At 44.1% G+C, this 20936-nt stretch overlaps 2 protein-coding genes across 9 annotated transcripts in view; one reads left to right on the plus strand and one right to left on the minus strand.

Moving 5' to 3' along the window:
• The window catches only part of THOC2 (THO complex subunit 2), a 55079-nt gene extending 52353 nt beyond the window's left edge, over positions 1 to 2726 (plus strand). For all 5 annotated transcript variants that reach the window (XR_012630763.1, XM_074883026.1, XM_074883028.1 and 2 more), the window contains one exon: positions 1867 to 2726. The gene's annotated coding sequence lies outside the window, so the exon portion shown is untranslated. The remainder of the gene's footprint in view (positions 1 to 1866) is intronic.
• A 9601-nt stretch (positions 2727 to 12327) lies between these two features.
• GRIA3 (glutamate ionotropic receptor AMPA type subunit 3) overlaps positions 12328 to 20936 on the minus strand; it is a 156670-nt gene continuing 148061 nt past the window's right edge. Inside the window, exons 14-16 of one of the 4 annotated variants that reach the window (XM_074882227.1) lie at positions 18026 to 18140; positions 15544 to 15791; positions 12328 to 14954 (exon numbers count right to left, since the gene is read on the minus strand). In XM_074882227.1, the coding sequence (XP_074738328.1) occupies positions 15546 to 15791; positions 18026 to 18140 (361 nt within the window). In that variant the 3' untranslated portion in view covers positions 12328 to 14954; positions 15544 to 15545. Of the gene's footprint in view, positions 14955 to 15543; positions 15792 to 18025; positions 18141 to 20936 lie in introns of those variants that run through there. The other 3 variants (XM_074882226.1, XM_074882225.1, XR_012630640.1) reach the window with 3 other exon arrangements.

Raw genomic sequence — 20936 nt, forward strand, 5'->3', positions numbered from 1 at the left:
CAGGCAGAGTTTTCCTCTCTATCAGACAAGCTGCTACTGTTACAGAAAGGGGGAAGACAACATTTTTGAATGCACAAGTCCTTTGTCTCAGATTTTAAAGAAGGATTGATAAGGCTGAAAATTTGTCTTGTTTCATGACTGTGTAGACTTTCATGTAGAAAGTGATGCTACCTTTCACAAATGCTACTTGTTGTGAATTCCATTTAAAGATGGGGGGAAATATTTTTATGGTGAGAGTACTATAACAGTTTGACCGGAGAGGTGACAGAACTGCCATCCTTAGGGTATTCAAAACCTCACTTGGCAGGCCACAGCCCTGAGCAGCCTGCCCTAGTTAATTCTTTTTGAGCAAGGGTGTTGGACTGGACAGTTTTCAGAGGTCCCTTCCAACCTCATTGTTTTTGAAATTCAGTTATGTTTGAGAATACTTACGGTGATTTTATATAGCAAAACTTACTGGAGAGATTTCTTGGCTGTGGATTCTCAACTTAACATTGCTCCTTGTACTTTAGGGTGGCCGAGGAACACCATGACATAGTCCCAAGTTGTTCTGCTTGCCTCTCTCACAGGCACCAAATCTGAGAGGTGTAAATGCTTTGCTGTGGGGAATTCTTTTCCAAGAGGCCTAAGGTTTATAGGATGGTACACAACAGTTAGAGGAGTGTTTTGATGAGGGTCCAACAAAGCAAACAAAAACCAAAATTTGATTTCTGAAATCTGATCATCCGGAAGTGTTTTCTAAAAAAAGTGTCCACATGTGGATTGTGACCTCAAAGAGCAAAGGGGGGATTATTGGAAAAAGGGTCTCAAGAGTTTCATTTGGTGACATTGGTTGTTCAGCCACTGTACCTGAGGGCAAATATGTGGAGGGGTTTTGGGTAACAAAGTTCATGCTGATCCCATGTGCTCTTTGGAGGGTGTTGGTAGAAAAAAGGATAGGAGTTCAGGTTACTGCTGCTTTGTACCATTTATTTTTGTTTTATCTTCTTGAGATAATGGAAGATGCTTCTGTGAATAGCTTCCAAACTGAAAATTATGAGCATTCTTTTGAAATAATTTAATGGATTTTTTTTTTGACTCATTGTCCTTCATAGCCATTATTATCTGATTACTATGGATGGATCCCAAGTTTTTTCCTATTTCTTTAAATGTTACTTTTGATAAAAAAGTCAATCTTGGTAGATGAAGTTCACTACTGAGGACTTGCAGCTTCTTTAATAATAGAGTATGTGAAGTTACATCTTGACCAGCAATTCAGTATAAAGTGAGGATTGTCATCAATGAAAAAAACACAACTGTGGTGTTATGACTGCATCATGATTTAAGCAGCAAGTGCTTGGGGTAAATGTCAGTTCCACAGTAAAATTCACATCCAGCTATGTAATGGGCTAAACTGGAGCACCTGGCCTAGAATACTGGCAACAACCCATCATTTGCATAGTGAAGTATGAAAAAATCCTTTCATAGCAACACAGTTGTAGAATCTAATCCTGTGCTCCTGTTTGTAAAATTGTTTATAACATTCTTCCTAACGGTTGATGTCTGATTGACTGCATTTATTTCTTGCCTAATTTAGAGATAGTAACATTTTGAGGGGGTTGTACTTCTAAAAGTTTCTACCTTCACAAGTGACTACTTTTCCCTTTTGTTTGTATCTTTAAATTAGCGTTTCACGACTTACATTGCAGCGCTCACATTAATATGGTTCTTGCTGTGGATTAAACAAGATAGGGAATGAAAGACTGATGAAAATAGCTTTATTTTCCCCCTCATTCTTTGAATGGTGAATGGAATAAAATGCTAAGTTGTGAGATCAGTATTCATTTGAACAACATCTAATTCCAACTACATATGCCTTCTTTGCAGGTGAGATTGGAATGGGAAGATATCCAGCTGTGACCAGAAATGTATTTTCCAGAGTATAGATTGCACAGAAACTTGTGAATGAAGAGGACCCATCTGCATCTCCTTAAATTATTCAGTTCTCTGCTTTATTTCCCCATGCTGAGGATTTAATTGTTGAGTTGTACATTACTGTATTTTAACTTGTTGCTTAGTTTCTTACACATTTATTTTCAGTACCTGGCTGAAAGTGTTACCTATTCCATATTTTAGCACAATGTGCTGCAAACAAACAGTTGCCATAGTGCAAATGAGGTTTCATGTGTACAGAGTTCCACTTTAGGTTGTCAAAAATACTGCCTGAGTTTAGTAATTCTTTCAATCTGAAATGCATTCTTTTAGATGTTTGAAAACCACAAATAAACAGTTATTTGAACCTTTTTGGATTTACCTCATTTAAACTCAGTTTTTATTTATTACTTGGCCTGTTTTTAATATCGGTGACTAAAAAAAAAGTCAAGTGGGAGCACTGTTTTCATGCAATGCTTAGGGATTATTTGTATATTGTGTACAACGTTGACTTGTTGAAAGAAACAAAAGAATGAACCCTGTCCCTTCCAGCCCAACCTAAACCTGTGCTCAGCTGTCCCTTGCCACGCCTTTTGTTTGTCTTGTTGTTTTTAGATTGATTGGAAATGCTCTCTTCAAAACTGAACTAAATTAAGTTTCAATTACAGCTACAGGAGCTTTGTATTGCTGAACTTTAGTCTGGAAAGTTTCACAATGACATTTTTAAAAAAAAAAAAAAAATTTTTTTATCTGCTGAATTCTACCAGTGTAACCTTTTTTCTAAATAAACAATAGTTTTCTCAATGGGTCGTAAATCATTCTCTGTGTGGTCACTTTATTGCTTTATGTATTGTTATAAAAATTTTATGTTAGTTGGAATTGTGGGAGGGTGTTTTCTGTCTTTGCTTGCGAGCCCCCCGCGCCTGCCTGCTGGTCAGCTGCAGAGGGTCAGTTATGTAGTGTGGTGCTTACTGTAAAGTGACAGATGGGTTACACTTCTCCAGTGGTTTCAAGAAACTCAGAGTTTGCCTTTCTCCATTCAGTCAAGTTTACATCTTGAGGCATTTGTCCCTCATCCAAAGCTGCTTAAAGTCTATGGCACTTTTTTTTTTTCCATTTCCTAGTTTAGTCAAATTAGATGGACTTAGAGTGTCTTGTAAATGTCTTAGTTTCGTTCAATGCCTGACAAAAAAGGGACTGCCTCGCTGCTGACATGGCATGGTATAGGTCACTTTGAAGCTGCTGTCTCAGATGTTCACCTGAGTAAGGAATCTTCAGATCTGGAAGTCCTGAAAGTCACATCAGTGATCAATTTCCAGCCCTGCTCCCTGCCAAGGTGTGAACTTCCTTCAGTAAAAATGATCACTAGTTTGTTTAAACTAGAAAATGTGAGTTGTGAAAGAATACCTGTTTGTGTTCTTTGGAAGAAAGGGGAGATTCCAATCTAGAGTCTAGAGACTTTGTTCACTGTTTGGTGATTAAAAAGGTATTATTGGAAGTTGAGCTTTTTTGGCCTGAGTACAGCAGTTTAAGCACCCAATGAATATGTATTCACTAAAAAGCAGGAGCTGCTGTTACAACTAGATTTGTGTTAAGTTTTGGAGATGGTGCATCACTTGTGCTCTTTCTCTACAGCCAGTTCTTTCTCCAGGGACTGCAGGACTGATTGAAACTTGGAGTGTGTTTGCTCCTTTGTTTGCCTGGAGCCCTGTGGGACAGGCAGCTTTCTGCAAACCCCAGCTGAGTCTTCCTTTGCCTCTGCAGTCAGCAGGTGGGATAGAAAAAGTGGTCACCTGGAGGGGGAGAGAAAACAACTTTTGGTGCCATTTACCTATCAAATCAGTTGAATTGTAATATCTGACTGCACGAGTAGTCCCTCTTCAGCCTTTGTGTTTATTGTATTTTCTCTCCTTTTTGAGTTCAAATTCAGTTCCTCATCCGTTTTGTAAGGATCTGCTTTCTATTCAAAATCAATGCAATAAAACTGTTGGGGTGTGGAGGAGAGGATCGGATGCCAGTTGGAGGCGTTTCACAATATTAAGACTGAAATATTAGCAGAACTGTAAAACCTCACATCCTTGGTTCTCACATGGCTTCAGAAGTTTGTGAGCAGTAGCCGTGAGAGCTGTCACAGCTGCTGCCCAAAGACTGGCTTGAAGTTTTCCTCTTACTTTTAAAAGGTACAGCAAATACAAAGCTAATCATAGTCCCCTTAATCTGAATAATGATTTTAAAAGATGAAGTCATGCAAGTTAAGGACCAGTTTCTTGGAGGAGGTGTGGGATCTAAGTAGCTTGAAAGATTTAAGTGCTGCAAAGTGGTGATCTTGATAACCAAGACTTCTTGTAGGTACAACTTCTCCCAGTGTTCCAGTCCCCATGACACTGGAATTATTACATAAAGGAGTGTGTTCTTGTTTTTTATGATCTCTAACAGTAAAGGATGATCATGTTTTTCAAGGTTACACTTTCAGATTGACAAACAGAAAATTAATTCTGCCTGTTGGCCTGCTGTGGTCAGGATTACTACCATCAGTGCCATACTGGTCTGTTGCCTTAACTCTGCTTACCTCCGCTAAGCACTACGGTTGTGGCAGCAGTGATCCCCATAAATGCTTTCTGTTGGCTGTGTCTTCACAGAAAGAGGTTCGCTGATGCTTGTTAGTGAAATTGGTGCAGATCAACTTAAGTTTACATGGGGAGATCAGTCCTTATTGAACAGGCTTGGGAATGGCGCTTGCTCATGGGGAAGTATATAAAATATAAAATATATAAAAAATAGAGCAAACTAATTTTTAATGATTTTTCTGAGAAACATGCGTAATGGATTTAAATGGTCAATATTCTGTTTATGTGAACTTTTAAAAGCACACAAGGAAAAAAAGGTGGTGTTAAAAACTTAAATCCTATTTTAAATGGTAAGTTAATTGATGTATGCTGTGTTTAAACAACACTGGTTTGCTCTATATAGAGTGTCACATCTGTCCTGCTCTCCCCCATGTCCAAAAAAAATCATATATGAGGAGCTTGAGTTTCTGAGGGTCATTTCTTTGTCGAGGAACTCTTTGGTGACAGACAGGAGTCTGTACATAAGTAGCAGATCAAGCTGAGGCAGGCTGTGGTTTGGCTCAAGAGTTGGTGTCTCTTTGAAGCTTGATGTTTGTTTAGAATTTGCCTATAATGACTATTTTAAAATAGTAAAATGTGTAAGGTACATTCTGTTCTAAACTCATAGTGTGTTTAAACAGCATTGAGCCTAATAAAACTTTATCATGAATTAGTTTTATCTGATGATTCACAAAATGTGACAAACAATGGGGAAAACATTATGCTGACAACATAAAGACTTTTTAAACAACTGCAATACAGCAATTTTTTTCTCCTTTGAGAATTTTGTTTCTCTGTTTATAAAAATGTTTAACGTGCCCTTGTCTGTGCCTGCAGCGATGAGCCTGGGTGTTTTCAGAGGCGATGGGAGTCTGGGCTATTGCCATGCCGGAGTGTGTGATACTGTTGCCACTAAAAGTAGATGATGGGACTGAGAGGAGATGAAGCACGTGGCTGCCTAAAATTACTGCCTTGTAAGGAGTTGTAACTTGACAGATTTTTAATTGCAGAAGATGATCTTGGCCCACAGGTACCGTCCACAAAGCAAAATAATTTGATTTATTCCCAGGAGTTTTTAGAAATAGATTTCTCGCATGGATTCAACATTAGCAAAAGCAAACTATAGGTAATAGAATATTTGCTGAATGTAATGATAAAAACCTAAGTTTTTTATCAGGTATTAGTACTATTAAACACAGAGGCTTACTTGTTTTTTAAATATTGTGGGTTTTTGGTTTGTTGTTTTTTTGTTTTGGTTTGGTTTTTTTAATATAATCCAGAGAAAGGGAACTTGAACCAAAGTTGAACGTCCCTGGTGCTCTCTGAAGTTCTGTTTGTGTCTTTAGTAATCTGGGGTTTGGGATGGAGGTATGTCATCTTGGTGTTTGAAAGTGCTGAATATTAAGAAATTGTAGTGCTTACAGACTCAATCAGTAAAACTCTTCTGCTTAGCTTTATCCTTATTAGTTAGAGGTTATTTCGGAATGAATTAGAGAAGATTACAAACCCTTGTCCTGCAGTGCAAGAAAGACACAGACAAATTGGGAAGGGAATCAGGTAAGAGTTTACCCAGCTAATTAGAGGTGAGGGAGAATTACTAAAAAGGAGAGTAACCAAGCTAAATACTCAGGGACTTTTAATTAACTCATTAGGGCAGTCTAAAATGAAATGCTTCCATCAAAGTCACTCTAGTCCTTGGGATTTACTGGAGTGCGAATGAGCTTTGGCTGCCTGGCTGTGGGCATGGCAGCTGCCCGGGGCTGCAGCAGGGGAAGGCCGGGGCACAGGGCTGTTGCACTGAGGGGGGTAACCTGGGCAAAGACAAAGGCCACCCTGGGGTCTCGGAATATAGCATAATCTCCAAACAAAACAGGATCTGTCAGCCCAGGCACTTCAAGGTGAGTTGAAACAATCATCTAAAAGTCAACTTTGAGGAACAGTGTACCTGCCCTGGCAGGAGGGCTTGTCCCCCACCTGCAATGGCCACTGATGTGGCAGAAGCAGTGAGGTGCTTGCACGGGCCCCCTGAGAGGGGAAGGGACTGGGCTGCTTATGCTGACCCCATCACTGGGGTGGCAAGAGCAGAGATACACCAGCAGCAAACTGCAGCAGTCTGAAGGAAATGACTAAACTTTGTGAAAGCATGTGCTGTAGCTGAGATAACTCAGACGTGCTCTGCAATGTCCTGATTTCCCGAGGGAGCCATAGGAACAGTCTTTTGCCATGTTCATGCTTCTGGGAGGGTTTTCTCCCCCAAGAAGACTTTCCAAAAGAAAACTGGTCCTTCTTCCCTGTGTGGGTCTCTGCAGGGACTCAGCTGTGTGTGGAGACATCAGTGAGGTTTTAGGGGTGTTGGGTGATGGGAGTTGTATATAGAGTACAGCTCAGGGCAGGGGGAAGGCCAGAGGCCTTGAGTGGAAATAGGGGAGCCAGTGAGTCCTGGAGGGCTGGGGAAAGCACAGAAAGGAGGAGATTGTGTTTCCAGAGCTGCATGGCTGTGAGGGCCACTGGCATGCTCATCAACCCCATCAAACCAAATTTGAGAGGGTTGTGGGCGAGCAGCCCCAGCAGTGCACCCTGCCTCTGTCCTGGCCCACAGCCCTGGGAAAAACCTGGTACAAGCTACCCTTTAATTGAAATACCCATTAATTAAGCCCTGTTTCTGGTGTGGCCTGTCTGATGTGATATTCTAATTCCTCTGTGTAATCTGCAGCATCTGTGATAGGTCACAGCTTCAGCTATTTTATAATCAGCTATTTTGCCCAAATATGGCAAACTTCCCTTGTTTAAAGGGCAGGGGAATATTAAATAAATACCATTTATATTTATTTGCCTTAGATCAAACTGTGGCTCTTACATTAATTTTGTAGGTTTTTGGTAATTAGCCTGCTCAGCCCATATTTGGAATTCAAATTCAATATTTGTTGAAAAGCTTCAAATGATATTAAAATCTGCTCCCTGAACGCAGAGCAAACACCTCTCCCTTTCTGTAAACGCCAGCGCTGCACTGACAGCTGTCACGGCAGCATGGGCGGGAAAGAGTTGGTCAAATGGAGGTGGGCTTAAAAGGGTGCTGAACCAGGGTGCTGAACCAGGGTGCTGTTGAGCTAGAAGTGGGGGGCTGGCTGTGACCCGCCTCTCCTGGGGGGTCCTGCTGGGCTTGGGGCTCTGTCCGTGGGGGACACGTGCTGGGCTCCAGCTGGGTGAGGCTGGGGGGCACTGGGCTGGCTGGGAAGAGCCCTCAGCTCCTCGCAGGCCACACACGGGGTTAGGACGGGTGTGGGAAACCGCCGCTTCCCAGCCCGAGCAGCCGCTGCATGTCAGTGTTGCTCCGAACAACGGCAGCGTGCGGGGGACTGTGTCCTGCAGCTAAAGCCTGAGCTGTACGGTGGGTTTTCTTGTGCTTTACGTAGATGGGCACCATTAAACTCATCACCACAGCCATATGGCTGAACGCAAACACGCTACTGGGCTCTTAAGGGCCAAAAGGGGGGATTTTCACACCAGAGAAATGGACTCCCAGACCCACCCCCACCCAACCTGGCCCCTTGGCTTTCTGGCATTATCCCCTTTCCCTCACTGTCTGCTGTGCCCTGCTCTGTCTCTGCAGGGGGAACCAAGCCCTTGTCCCCCTCCTCCACTTGTGGTCTTGACCCCCAACCCACCATGCAGCAGCTTGCGGCCAGGGGCCAGGGCACAGGCACCGCTCCTGCTCTCCCACACAGGCGCAGCTCCGCTTTTATATCCCTTTAATCAATTTCTTGTGTTATATCATACATTTCCCTGCTCATTACAGCATATCAAGCATCTGCCATGCACTCATTAATTGGTCAATTACTTTATTTATATGCTAAACATTATCTAAAGCAGCAGTCATTACCAGCGTCATGGCTGTGGTTTGTGTTGTGCATTTTTTATAGGTTTTATGTCCCTTACCCTCTCTTGCCAGCAAGGCCAGGGGTGCTTGTGTGGACCCCTGTTAACCCTTTGTGGCCCAGTCACCAGCTCAGCCCCATTCCTCGGCCCTGCGGTGCCTATGCAGGTCCCCACTCCTAGAGGGCAGTTCTGTAATCACCTGCCATGGTTCCCAGCCCTTCTGCAGAGCCATCTCCCTTTGGCTTTAGCTTGTTTTCTGCTTCTGCCTTCAGCTCCTCACTGCATCTTTCACACAGCCTAAAACTAGAATAAAGCAAGAAAGATGATGGGAGAATCCCCTGTAACTGTCTGCCGGGGCAGGCCAGGTGCCACTGTTCATCCTGGTTTCGATCCTCGTCTGCTGCTACAAATTGGCTCTGAGTTCACCTTTAGGTGTCAGTTCTGCCTGCTTGCTTGGAGATGTCAATAGCCTCTTCACCAGCTGGAAATAATGTGCTTCTGGAAGCTGGCTTGGCTCTCCCCCACCCCGTGCTCCATCGCTCTCATGGCGCCTTCCCTGCTCCTCCTGCCCCCTCCTGCTCTTCTGATTACAAGGTGCTGCGGAGAGGGATCTTGTCCTCTTGCTCTTCTGTAAGATGTCCTGTCAGGCTAAAATGCCATAACTGTCATAAATAATTTAAGGCTAACGCTTCAATGTTAGAAACTGCAATAAATAAATACTTGGTGTGTGCACGAAGGTTTCATTATCCTGCCTTTCCTGTCAGCCCGCGGAGGCACCGCCACCAGCACATCAGTCTGCCAGTGCCACGGCATCCAACAAACCCCGCGATGCAGGCGCTGCCAGCGAGCTGTCTCAACTAGGCAGCAGCTAGGAGGGGGAAGCCTGCTAGCTGGGAAGGGCAGAGGTTTTGCTATTAGGCTGGCTGTAAGGTGTGTACAGCAGCTCCTTTGCTCCGGCCCCTCTCTGGGTACCAGCACGGTGTCCAGCTGCTCCTCGCCTTGCGGGGTGGCTGATGCCTGTGGCCGCACCCAGGGGAAGCTGGAAAGCACTTTTGTTGCTGCTGTTGCAGCGATGCTACCACGTTACAACCCAGTCTCAGTAATTCCTCTATTGATGACTGATGAAATAAAAGACAAGAAAGGCAGAGCCAGAGCAGGACTGGGGTGTTGGTGAGGTGGGGTTTTAGCCAAGCCTGCCTCCCCACAGGGCACTGCACAGGATGGGGGGGTCCTGCCATGGTGATGGGCTCCAGGGCTGAGCTGCCCTGACCCCGCCGGCATTACCCCATGGCGTAACGCCAGCCTGGGCCTCTCCTGCAGCCCCGGTGCCATGGGGACACCGAGCGCAGCTCAGCGGCGTGTTGGGGTGTGAGTGCTGCTGCTGCTGTGGGCACCGTCCTCCCTGATACCAAATTTTAGATGTATTATGTTCTGAGTTAATATTACTTTGAAATTTATGATATCCATGGAAATATTATCTCTATATTTAAGTCCTTTAGTTTAATTGAATAGAGCTATCATTAGCCAGAGCTTGTTTATGTATTGCTGCCTGCAAAATAGAGTCAATTTTCCAGACTGAGATGACGAATACGAGCACCAAAGACATTTTGTAATTTAATTTTAATAACTGTGACTTATTATTATTTTAATAACCATAAATAATAATTATTTATTTTTTTAAAAAAATTGTTGCAGTGCTTTGCACAAAACCTTGGAATGAAAACTATGCCATAATAATACAGTGGGGGTTGTGTTAAACATTATTATTTTTTGTTTTATTTTGTTGTTAGATCTTTGCTGTGCAGAGGACCTGCTATGGGATTGGGTTCTTTCAGGTCTGAATTTGAACACTGTTGAGCTACTTTTGCTACCACTGATGGCTCTGGAAACTGGATGAATTTGAATTTTTTTCCTTATATTATTTCCCCCAAAAGTCTAGAGGCAAAGTCACATTGAGGTGTGTTAGAGCACAGCGTTCCAAGGCTGTTGCACGAGCCCTGCTGCTTTCACTGCGATATGTGGTGGAAAGGCCAGGTTTTTGGCTCAACTGGGCCTCTGCAGCCCCGGGAGGCTCTGGGGTCCTGCCAGCCCCAGCCTGGCCTGGGTTTGGCATGACCCTCTCCTGTGCCTCATCCTCATGGCCATGACCCTGCGTGGGGGTGTCCCCCACCCTGTCCCTGTCCCAGCCAGGCAGTCCCAGCCCTAATTGCCTTTTCCTGCCTGATGCATATTTATTAGCAAAACTTAACTCCTATTTTTCTAGCCTCTGGTGCTCGGTGTGACCCCAGCAGGGCAGCTGCTCAAGCAGGGCCAGGTTTGGCTATCAGTTTGGCATTGCTGTTCCCAGCAATGCTCAGTGCTGGGGCTCAGCAGACAAATTAATCCCTACTTGAGCATCACTCGCCCCTGTGGCCAGCACAGGGCTGCAGGTTAAGACCACGCTCTACAAAAATGCCACACTGCCCATGTTGGCCTGGATGAGCGTGAAATGAAGGCTAAAGGGCAGAATAATATTTTTTTTTTCCCATGCCTCCCTGCATTCATTGTGTGGCCGCTTTACATATAAATAGGCTCATTTCAGTGTGGGCTCCCCCAAGGCCAAGATGAGGGAGGTGCATGTCCCTGAGAGCACAGCACACTTCTCACCCCCAGAATAACCTGAAACCTTCAGCCTTGTGGGATGATTTAGGGTCAAATAATTTCTGCCTATTGCTCTTAGCCCTTGCTTATTCCTGATCTTATTTGGCTGTTGCTGAAGACTTGGCTGAAGACATGCAGGTGGGCTTGGTCCCCATGTCCCACCGCTGTGTCCACCTACAACGAGCACCAGTGGCTGTGGCAGCTCTGTGGGGAGTGGGGCCAGGCTCAGCAGCCCCACAGCCAGGACCTGCCGTGTGCTGGACTGGGCAAGGTACCAATGCAATTGCCACACATGTTCTTCCCCACAGCTGGTGGCACTGCCATGGGGACACCCCATGCAGCTCGTCTGGTTGGGTTTCAGGGGGTGATTGGGCCAGCAGGTACCAAACTGGTCACTCAGGCCCCCATGCCCGCTGGCTCTGCGGCAGCACCACCTGCCTAGGACCTTCATGGTTGAATTTTTCTTTTTCAGGAGATGATCATTACATCCCTGGTCATCTGAGTGAAGTCTCGTGCTGCTCCAGCTCAACCCTCAGCCTGCACTGGGCACTCACAGGGCAGCATCACCCATGGGTGCCCCAGAGGGAGCCCAGTGGGAGCTGGTTACTGATGGGGCCACCAGTGTGGTTGGGCCAGGGGGTCCTCCAGAGGGGCTGTCCCTGCTCGGGTGTGATTTGGGTGCACACCAACTGTTTAATACCAAGATTACTTCTTATGGTTCATAGTTTGTGGTGACTTGGAAAAAACAGTCAGTGAGGTAAACTCAATAAATTAAGAGTTGAGATTAGCTGCAATGTTGGGTGAAGGGGTTTTTTTTTGGTTTTTTTTTTTTTTTTTTTTTTGAAAAGCATTGCTGAAAATGTGGGAACTGCAGGAGAATACATCTGTATAGGCAACATTTGAGGAATTTATCTGTCTATGCTGCTGCCCACTCCAGGGGCAGGGTTTAGCATCTCCCACCCTGGCCGCAGCCCCGGGGACTCTCCTCTGCCCCTTCCTCCCTCCCCGCAGGGTGCCCTTTGGGCCTGGCCAAAATCAACCAGCTTCACTCATCAAGAAAAAAAAAATTAGTTTGTTTGCAGGGTACCAAACCAGAAATACGCATTTCTCAGCAGCATCCTGGGTTCAGTGTTGTGGGTAAAGAATCAGCGGCACCTCTGGGGCCTGAGGCACTGCTTGGCTCCAAACTAAATACCTGTGGGGCATCCCAAATAGAGAGCACCAGGCTTGCCTGGCCAAAAGGCCATCAGTAGGTAGGAACTTTCTCTTCTTCAGTGAAAAGATCAGCAGGCTCTTTTATTTTTTTTTTTCTTTACAGTTTTATTTACAAAATGTATTAAAACTCTTTGTACAACACCTCATTAAAATGAGGCTCAGTAATTGATGCCCACACATGCAGTTTATGCTTTTACAGCCATTAGTTTGCTTGGCAATTTTTCTGCTCACTGAAGTGCAGTTTCAACGACCAAAAATAGGAACTTAAATTACAAAAACAAAAAAAATAAAAAGGAGGAAAGAAAAAAAAAGAAAAAGGAAAGAACCCCAAAATTCCCCAAAGCAAAACAAATGAAAAAAGTATACTGAAACAAATCATCGTGAGACTACTGCCGACCTTCCGATAGCTTGAAGTCGGTAGCCTGAATTGGTAAGCACTCAACACATTTTGTTTTAGCTTTACATGCAAGTTTAAAAAATATCGAACCATTTACCAAACTCCCTTCACTGGTGTGAAGCCTCCACTCTTAAAAATTGATCTCATAAACATACATCTTTTATACAGCTTTTAAGAAAAATGTTTGTTTTAAATACAACTCATAACCGCACAGCTTTAGCTCGCCCTTGCTGGGGACGTGATCGCGTTCAGAAGTTGAAAAAAAAATCACAGTTTCATGAAAAGAAAATGGAAACAAACCAACAATTTTTTGTCAATATCTTGTTAAAAACTTGAACAATAAATTATTCTCCTATGAGCTTTTAAAATGATTTTATATTACATTTTGTTGGAAATACTTATTTTTAACAAGACTTTCCCCATATAATCTTTTTCTTTTTTTTTAAATCCTATTAAAAGTTCAAATCTATCATCAGCAAACTAAATGCCTAAGGGTCAGACTGGTTTAAATGAGTTTCTTTTTCATTGTATGTTACTGATGAAATAAAACTCTATAGTAAACTACAGAAAATACATATTGTCGATTAGAGGTAATTAGTATGCAGATATTCCATTGAACATTTCCCATGTGATTGACAATATGTTTAAAGGTGGTTTTTTTTTTTTGTCTTTTACTTTTTTTTTTTTTTTAAGATGAAGTTAAGTAGTTTCCAGGCAGAGGTTCAAGGCTGAAACGCTGCTGCTGTCTAAGACATTGGATGTGAGTACTAGTGAGCCCCTACCTGTAGCAGTGTCGGCTGGAGCGCGGCGTCCTCTTTACAGAGAGGGCAAGGACAGGAGCATCCTCTCACCAGTAGCCATGAAACAAGAGTTGGCAGGAGCTGATATAATATAACAGTACTAGCAGGAGTCATGTTAGATCGCATAATATTATTCTGGAACTGCAGCTCTAATTTGAGTTACTATCCTCTTTCCTTATTTCTGTTTTAAGATGACCATTACCAAGAAGCTTTAGCTGAGCACAGTGCTAGCTGTGAGAGAACTGGGGTGAAGCGAAAGCAGGCCTGGGAAAAACTAACCTGCACTTATCTTGCTTCATTGCTTGATATTAAACAGTGAATTAAAATGCAAATGCACAGCAAGAAAAGAGATATATGGTCTGAACCTAAACAGCAGGTAGCTTTTTTTTTTTTTTTTAAAAGCCACCCAATGTCATTTTAATAAAGCACCTGTAGGTATGCCTGATGATAGAAAAAAGAAAAAAAAGTAATGCAATATTTTCTGCCCACATTTTAGCTACATTGTCAAGAAATTAATTTACTGATCTGGAAGCAAGACATGCAGTTCCACAAATTATTTTCTTTTGGATTTACAGATTCACAGTCATTGACCTTAACTGTTTTTTTGAATGAACAGATTATTTTCTTCAGGTGTTACACCTTTTACTGCTATACAGAATTGCTCAAATTAGCTGGAGAGTTTAAAGTGGCTTGGAAAAAAAAATAAATCACACCACTGGTAAGTAAATACTGAAACATCTTGACATCAGCTCATACAAGCAGTGACAGGCCAGTCCATGTTCGCGCGCAGCAGATTTCTGAGGCTTTGTGTCAGGAGGAGTTTCATAATTTGATACGATTGGGGTGGCTGATGAAACCGGCTGCGGTTTGCTTTCAGGACACAAGTTCATTTACTGTGCAGTGGTATCAAAGAATGGCTTTTGTTGCACTGATTTTTTTACAAGATTTTTTTTTTCACATACTTGAAACATCTAGTTACCAGTCTTTTCCTTTTTTCTTTTTCTATTTTCCTCTTTTCCTTTTATCTTTTTCTTTTATTTTCCTTTTTTCTTTTCTTTTTTCTTTTCTATTTTCTTTTTTCTTCTCTTTTCTTTTTTCCTTTTTTCCTCTTTTCCTTTTTTTAGTTTTATCTTTTTACCTTTTTACTTCTTTTCTTTTCTTTTCTTTTCTTTTCTTTTCTTTTCTTTTCTTTTCTTTTCTTTTCTTTTCTTTTCTTTTCTTTTCTTTTCTTTTCTTTTCTTTTCTTTTCTTTTCTCTTTTCTCCTTTTCTTCTTTCAAGCAAAGCAAGAATATTTCGGTGATGGTTTGCATTGTTGTGAGTCTCAGAGTCTTCCATAAGGCACTGAAGGAAAAAATATCAGTTTTTCCTATTAAAAGTACATTGCACCATCATCAATGCGTGTCATGCCTGACACCTCGGAGAGAGTACGACTGGCTCAGGTGGTCCGAATCCGTGAAGTAGCCACATTCTCTGCTGCTTCTCCTCTTGCATGCTGTCAGGGTGAGGATCTATAATAAAATCAGAAAGATTTCATCACTGCCCAGCAGCGAGGGGCAGGGAAGCTCAGCCTGGGGAGAGGCACAGTTTGTGGGTGATGGGCTAACCAGGCTTTTCCAGAGTCGTTTTGCAGCAACTGAACTCTACTTTTCACGCTTTAGAAATCATGATTTCTAGTGTAGACTTTTTGTTCTATTGTAGATTTTTTTGAGACTTCCTAAAAGCACTTACCTGACCTGATTATAGCTTAATAAAGGGGAAGAGGTCACTAGCAAGAGAGATGTGCATTTTCATTACACTAATTTTTGAAGCAATTAACAAAATACTTTTATATGTACTGAACTAGCACAATGCTGGAGAGAGGAATTACTCATTTCAGCATGAAGCCAGCTATTGCTGTTTGTAATATAGGATGGTACCAAGCTTACTTCTGCTCAGGGAAGAAATTTAAATCACTTATACTCTGAGACTGCCACCAGATGATGTTTCAAAAGCACTTTTGCAGCAGTCCACTGATGCATACACAAAAATATCACACAGAGCTTAAAAAAAAAAGGCAAGAAAACCCAGAGGGTTTTAGTTCCCGGCCCGTAGCCGTACCCCTAGATTTTCACACTTTCTGTGCCGTACACATTGTAGCCTTCTCTGTACGTAGCGTAATTCTGGGTGTTGGTGGCAGGAGCAGGTTTGAAGTTCTGCGTGTTCTTGGTGAGTTTCATTCGCTTGGACTCGGCCCGAGACTTGTAGCAGAACTCGATCAGTGCCACCATCATGGCCAGCCCGAGGCCTCCAACAAGGATATAGAAAACCCCAGCAACATTGCTCAGGCTCAGAGCGCTCGTCTTGTCCTAAGAGAAACGAGCCACGCCGTTAGTTTTGCTGTGAGGAGCAGACAGACAGACAGACAGACAACAGGCTACTTTGCACTTAGTCCTAGCTGGATTAACTACACTCATGGCATTTAGTGTCCCACTCACGGATTAGTGCTGTCCCCCCCCGTCCCGGCAGCCCGGGGCTGCACAGCAGTGACTGCTCTGTCTCCCACCCTTCGGTGGGGAAACCCTGGCTGACTCCAAGGCAACGAGAATTTTTTTGGCCACTGACTTCCCTGGGCCTTTGCTGTCCCAGAGCAAATCTATCTATGGCTGAGCATCTCTGGTGGCAAAGGCACCTTGGGAAAGCTCTGATGGGGAAAGCAGTGGCTGCGTAAAACAGCAGGTTTTACAGATGGCCATCATAAAACTAGAACAAGAAAAACCCAAAACACTACACACTTGGTTTTGGTGAATGTAGATACAATTATTGAGATGCTGCTAAACTTATCTACCTTTTTTCCAACAGTTAGGAAAAAAAACACCCTAGGAAGATGGTCAGTTACTTTAAGGTCAAGCAGCTGAGCCCTAAGCTAAACTAGCACCTTCAGCGATGGAGGGAAAGTGAGTTACTGAATAAAACCAGTCACTGTAACACAAAAAATGCTGGCCAGGGTTTATCTTCCTTCAATACATGTCAGATGGGAGAGAAGGCTTGCATTTTTAAAAACAGGATTCTGTAATCAGATTAAATAGAGCTGCAACCCTTTTGCTGCTGTGCGGGCTGGCTGGCTGCATGCAGGACTCAATGCTGGCAGGCATGGCCCCTGGCTGGGTGGCCACGCCAGCCACCCCAGTGGGACGGGCTGATGCCAGAGCAGCCTGCAGCAAGGGGCTGTGCCCAGCGCAGACACTTGCTGACGGAGCTCAGTTTGCAAGTATCTCCAGGGACAGCAAAGCTTGCATATAGTGAGACTAGTGTATGATCTACCTTGTAAGTGTCTGTGCTTTTCACAGGGAGTTTGGATAGATGCAGTTGTAGCAAACAGCCTGCCATTTAAACTAAAGATACTACTCATTTATACCCCTTTTCAATTACAGTTTCCTTCTGCAGCTGCTGTGGATTTGGATGTCCCATGATCCCAAATTTATCTCATACAACAGCTACAGGGTTGTGCCCTAAGCAACTTCCAGTCCAGTTGAAATCAATGAATTTTTATTATTGGCTTCAATGGAACTTGAAATTGTCCTCCGACACTGAGAGGGTGCTTCTAAATTATAGTTTTCTGTTTCAATGATTATAGAGAGCACTTCCAAAGGCACCAGGGGAGTTAGGCACTTGACTGCGACTGATTTCATCTGGAGCTGGATTTCTCTTCCTCTTGGTGCCTTTGAAATGTCCTTTACTCCAACAAGCCCAGCACTTCTACAGTGTTTTTCTCCTCAATGGCATTAAAGCATTAACAAAAAAAAAAAAAAAAAAAATCCGCTGTGTTATAACTATATGGTGTAAACAAATATTTCCTGCAATTTAAGTATGCAGCTATGGGGTTGATCCACCTGTCACCTCAGGGGTGGGATCTCCACTGGGGTCTACAGCGGTCCTACACAAGGAGCTGCTGGAAGCTGGCTGGCCCTGCGGCATGGCTGGTGTGGGACAGGGCAGTACAGCAGCAAAATGGTTCAAAGCAGAATAAAAAAGAATATGCAATATTGATGTAATGAATTACCAATAGTATTTCTAGATTTTTTTTGGTTTTTTTTAAATCAAACCAATTTCAAACTGAATTGGGAAATAGGGCAGGAAGGGTGTTTTTCCCTTATCATGGGTCTGTCCTGAAACTGTCCACCCTTAGCAAGCATGTGACTGTTTCCCAAACTGACATGTAGAGAATCTAAGTCACAATTTTGAAAGAAAAATGTGTTTTTTCAAGCTAAAAATAAGAAAAGATGCTGGCCTGAATAATACACATTGACTGTGCTGAAACTTGCACATTTAAATGAAGATACCAGCTTGGGAGACTTTGGGGGCATCTCTTTCCATGTTTTTCTAGCAAAATGCTCAAGTAGTAAAACATACTTACAACTACAGTCTGTTACTGCATAAAAAGAAAAATGCTGTCATGTTCAGAGACTTAATTATTTTTTCTATTCTTTTCTTTCAACCTTCAAAATGTAAATATCAACTTTTGAAAGTCATTCTTTGTATAAACAAACAGTGGGTCAAAATGTGATTGCTAATCAGTACAAAAAGACCTTCAGCGACTGACCTTACTTCCGGAGTCCTTGGCTCCACATTCACCCTTATCGTACCACCATTTGTTTTTCAGCTTGTCTAAGATGCCTTGTTCACTGAGTTTCAATACTGCAAGGTTTACAGGAGTTCTTCACGTGGGAAATAACATAAATAACATTATATTATGTTATTTTATGTTATTCAATCTTTAAACTACTTTAAAACTATACAAAGCGATAAAGCAGGGTTCCTGGCCACAAAGTATTTACACTGCAGGCAACTGGATCATCCCCTTAAGTTAACGCTAGAGCAACGCTATTACCAGGTCCTGCCCATATCGCTTTGAGTAATCGGCACTCACTGTTAAATGAAGGTAGTAGAAACAAAGCAAGTCCAATTTCCCAGTTTGGTACCATCACAGGCATTCACAGTAGCTTTACAGCTTATGGTGGGTTTGATCTAGCAGGACCCCTCATATTGCACTAACAGACAGCAAGCCCCACAAACGAGAAATTGTGGCTTCCTACAGTAAAACAGCACTTGGGGCTCCAGGCCCCTGGGCAGCCCCCTGCACCCGGGGCAGGGGGGGTGTGTGTGTGTGCACATCTGCAAAGCAAAAATCCCCAGGGTGGATGTCACGAGGGGAGATTTTGCCGGCCGGCACGGCTGTTTCCCTGCCGGCGGTGGCTTCTCCAGCTCCTGCAGCTGCCGCTGCCGGGACCATGCTCGGAGGCACCGCGCGGGCGGCTGCTCTCCCCTGGAGCTGCTGCATCTCCAACTCCGACGGTCCAGGGAGCTGCAGCAGAAAATAAGCAAATGCAGACCTTTATGAAACAAATTAGTGAACGTGGAAACACTGGCTGAAAGTGCCCAGGGTGGGAAATGTTGGCAGGATGAAGGGAGCTGCTGACACTGTGGTGCTGCCAAGAGCCTACAAGCCCAGGGGGACCTGAGCTCGCCCATCCCTTCCCTGTCAGAAAGCAGTGCCTGAGGAGCCCTCAGTTGAGTTTTGTCATTTCCATTTCCTCCTTGTGGGATGTCTTGGGGTTTTTCCTGTCTGTTTCCATGAGACAGGCTCCCTGCGTTAGGGACATCTTCAGTTCCTGCTCCTGCTTGAACAGCTTTGATGCCTGCTCCGTGGCTGTGTGGGGCAGACAGTGGGGAGGAAAGGGATGGGTCCTAATCTTCAATGATGCAGTGGCACTTTGCATGCGATAACTGCAGGCAGACACAGGCATGGCTGCCCTCAACATGCCCCGCTGTGGGTCTATCCATGCCTGTTGTCAGCAGAGAAGACGCAGGAGCTCAGCCCATGTCTGCCCCTGTACTGGCCTCACTTCTTGCGCTCGCTGCTGCCTGCCTTTCTCGCACCCCTGCCCAAAGTGCAAGACTCTCTGCAGAGTGGAAGAGACTGAGGAGAAAGAGCAGCACAACTTATACAAAACACCTTAATTACAAGCTTAATTACATGGCAACATTTAGGGAACTGTCCACATGCCTCAAGCAGCAGGAGCGGCTGAGCCCTGCTACGCCTGGGGTGGATAGACACTGGAAGAAGCAGCTGGTGAAGAAAAGCCCTGTTCCCTCATCTGCCGAGAAACTGCCTCCAAGACGGCTGTGAGACCTGTCAGTGATCTGTGTTGAAAAGTGCTGCCCTTGGAGGTGGCACGTACGCTTCGGGAGGAGAGCGGGCTGAAGGTGCTGCCCTGGGGGCAGGCGGCAGCTTGGTTGGGACAGGCTGCGCTTGGCTGAGCCCAGGCAGGTTGTGGGGTACCATGAGAAAAATGAGCACGTCCAAGAGCTCCTGAGCTGAATGCCCCATGGGCTGCACCAACGTGACCAAACATGGCGTTACCGAGGCCTGTGGGGAGGGCAAAAGCAGGGAAAAGCCATCGAGGTGGGGAGAACCGCTGGTCCCTGGTCCCAGCAGCAGTGATGCCGGCTGGCCAGGCTGAGGCAGCACCACTCCTCCTGGTCTGCTGGTCTGACATCAGCCAAGACTTTATTTTTGTAAAATGGCTATTTTTAAGCTGCAGCTGTAATCTAATTAAGCATCAATCAGGGAAGGCTGTATGCATGCAGCCGGACACAGCTGACGGGCGGCGGTGACAAGCCGCAGGAGACAGACCGTGTTTGCTGGCTCGGCCCTGGCAGCAGGCACGGAGCCCCACCATCAGGAGCCGTCGGCATCGTAAAAAGCCAGCTGTATCGCAGCTATGTTTGCATCCACCTATAGGTAGGGCTATAAAATATCAGCGCTCCACAGATACTGCAGCACCCTGGGTGCCGCAGGTAATGCACCTGCCCCATTGCTTTATGCCAGGTCCTGGCCAAGGCACCCTGGTGACAACCAGGCAAATACGCTACAAGAAGCCGTGAATGACTGCAATGCAAGTCAGTGAAAGCTGAGTGCCTTTACCTACCCATTACAAGCCCCAGAAGAAAGAGTGGTGTGGATTATTGCTTAGAGAACAGTGCTCTCATTTTAAATTTAATTTAAAAACTATCCAATCTGGAGAGATTTTATGCAATACATCTCTTCGCTTTGAAAAGCATTGTGCAGCTGAGAATACACGAACAATAGGGAGAAGGTTATAAACACCTTTTCTCCTATCTGCATATTTTATTGTGCAAATTTTCCCCTCACCCCAGTCCTATTCCAAACACTATTTTTAATTTGCATGCCTTTATAAACCCCCTATGGAGCACAGAGAATTTGCATAACATCCAATACATTATAGATTAGCTTTCACAACATTATACAGTATTGGGAAATGAGGAGGCTTAACATGCTAATTAGGGTGCTTTATTTTTTTTCAAAGCCAAGATTGCAGTTAATTGTGCACATGCAACTACCAAAAAGAAAAAAAAAAGTAGTAAACTAAAATTATCTTAACTAAACAGATGGGAATTTGCCTAAACTGGGGTTTTCACTATAGTTTGTC

The sequence above is a fragment of the Strix uralensis genome, chromosome 13 (genome assembly GCF_047716275.1).
Source record: "Strix uralensis isolate ZFMK-TIS-50842 chromosome 13, bStrUra1, whole genome shotgun sequence".
In the NCBI taxonomy this organism is placed as follows: Eukaryota; Metazoa; Chordata; class Aves; order Strigiformes; family Strigidae; genus Strix; species Strix uralensis.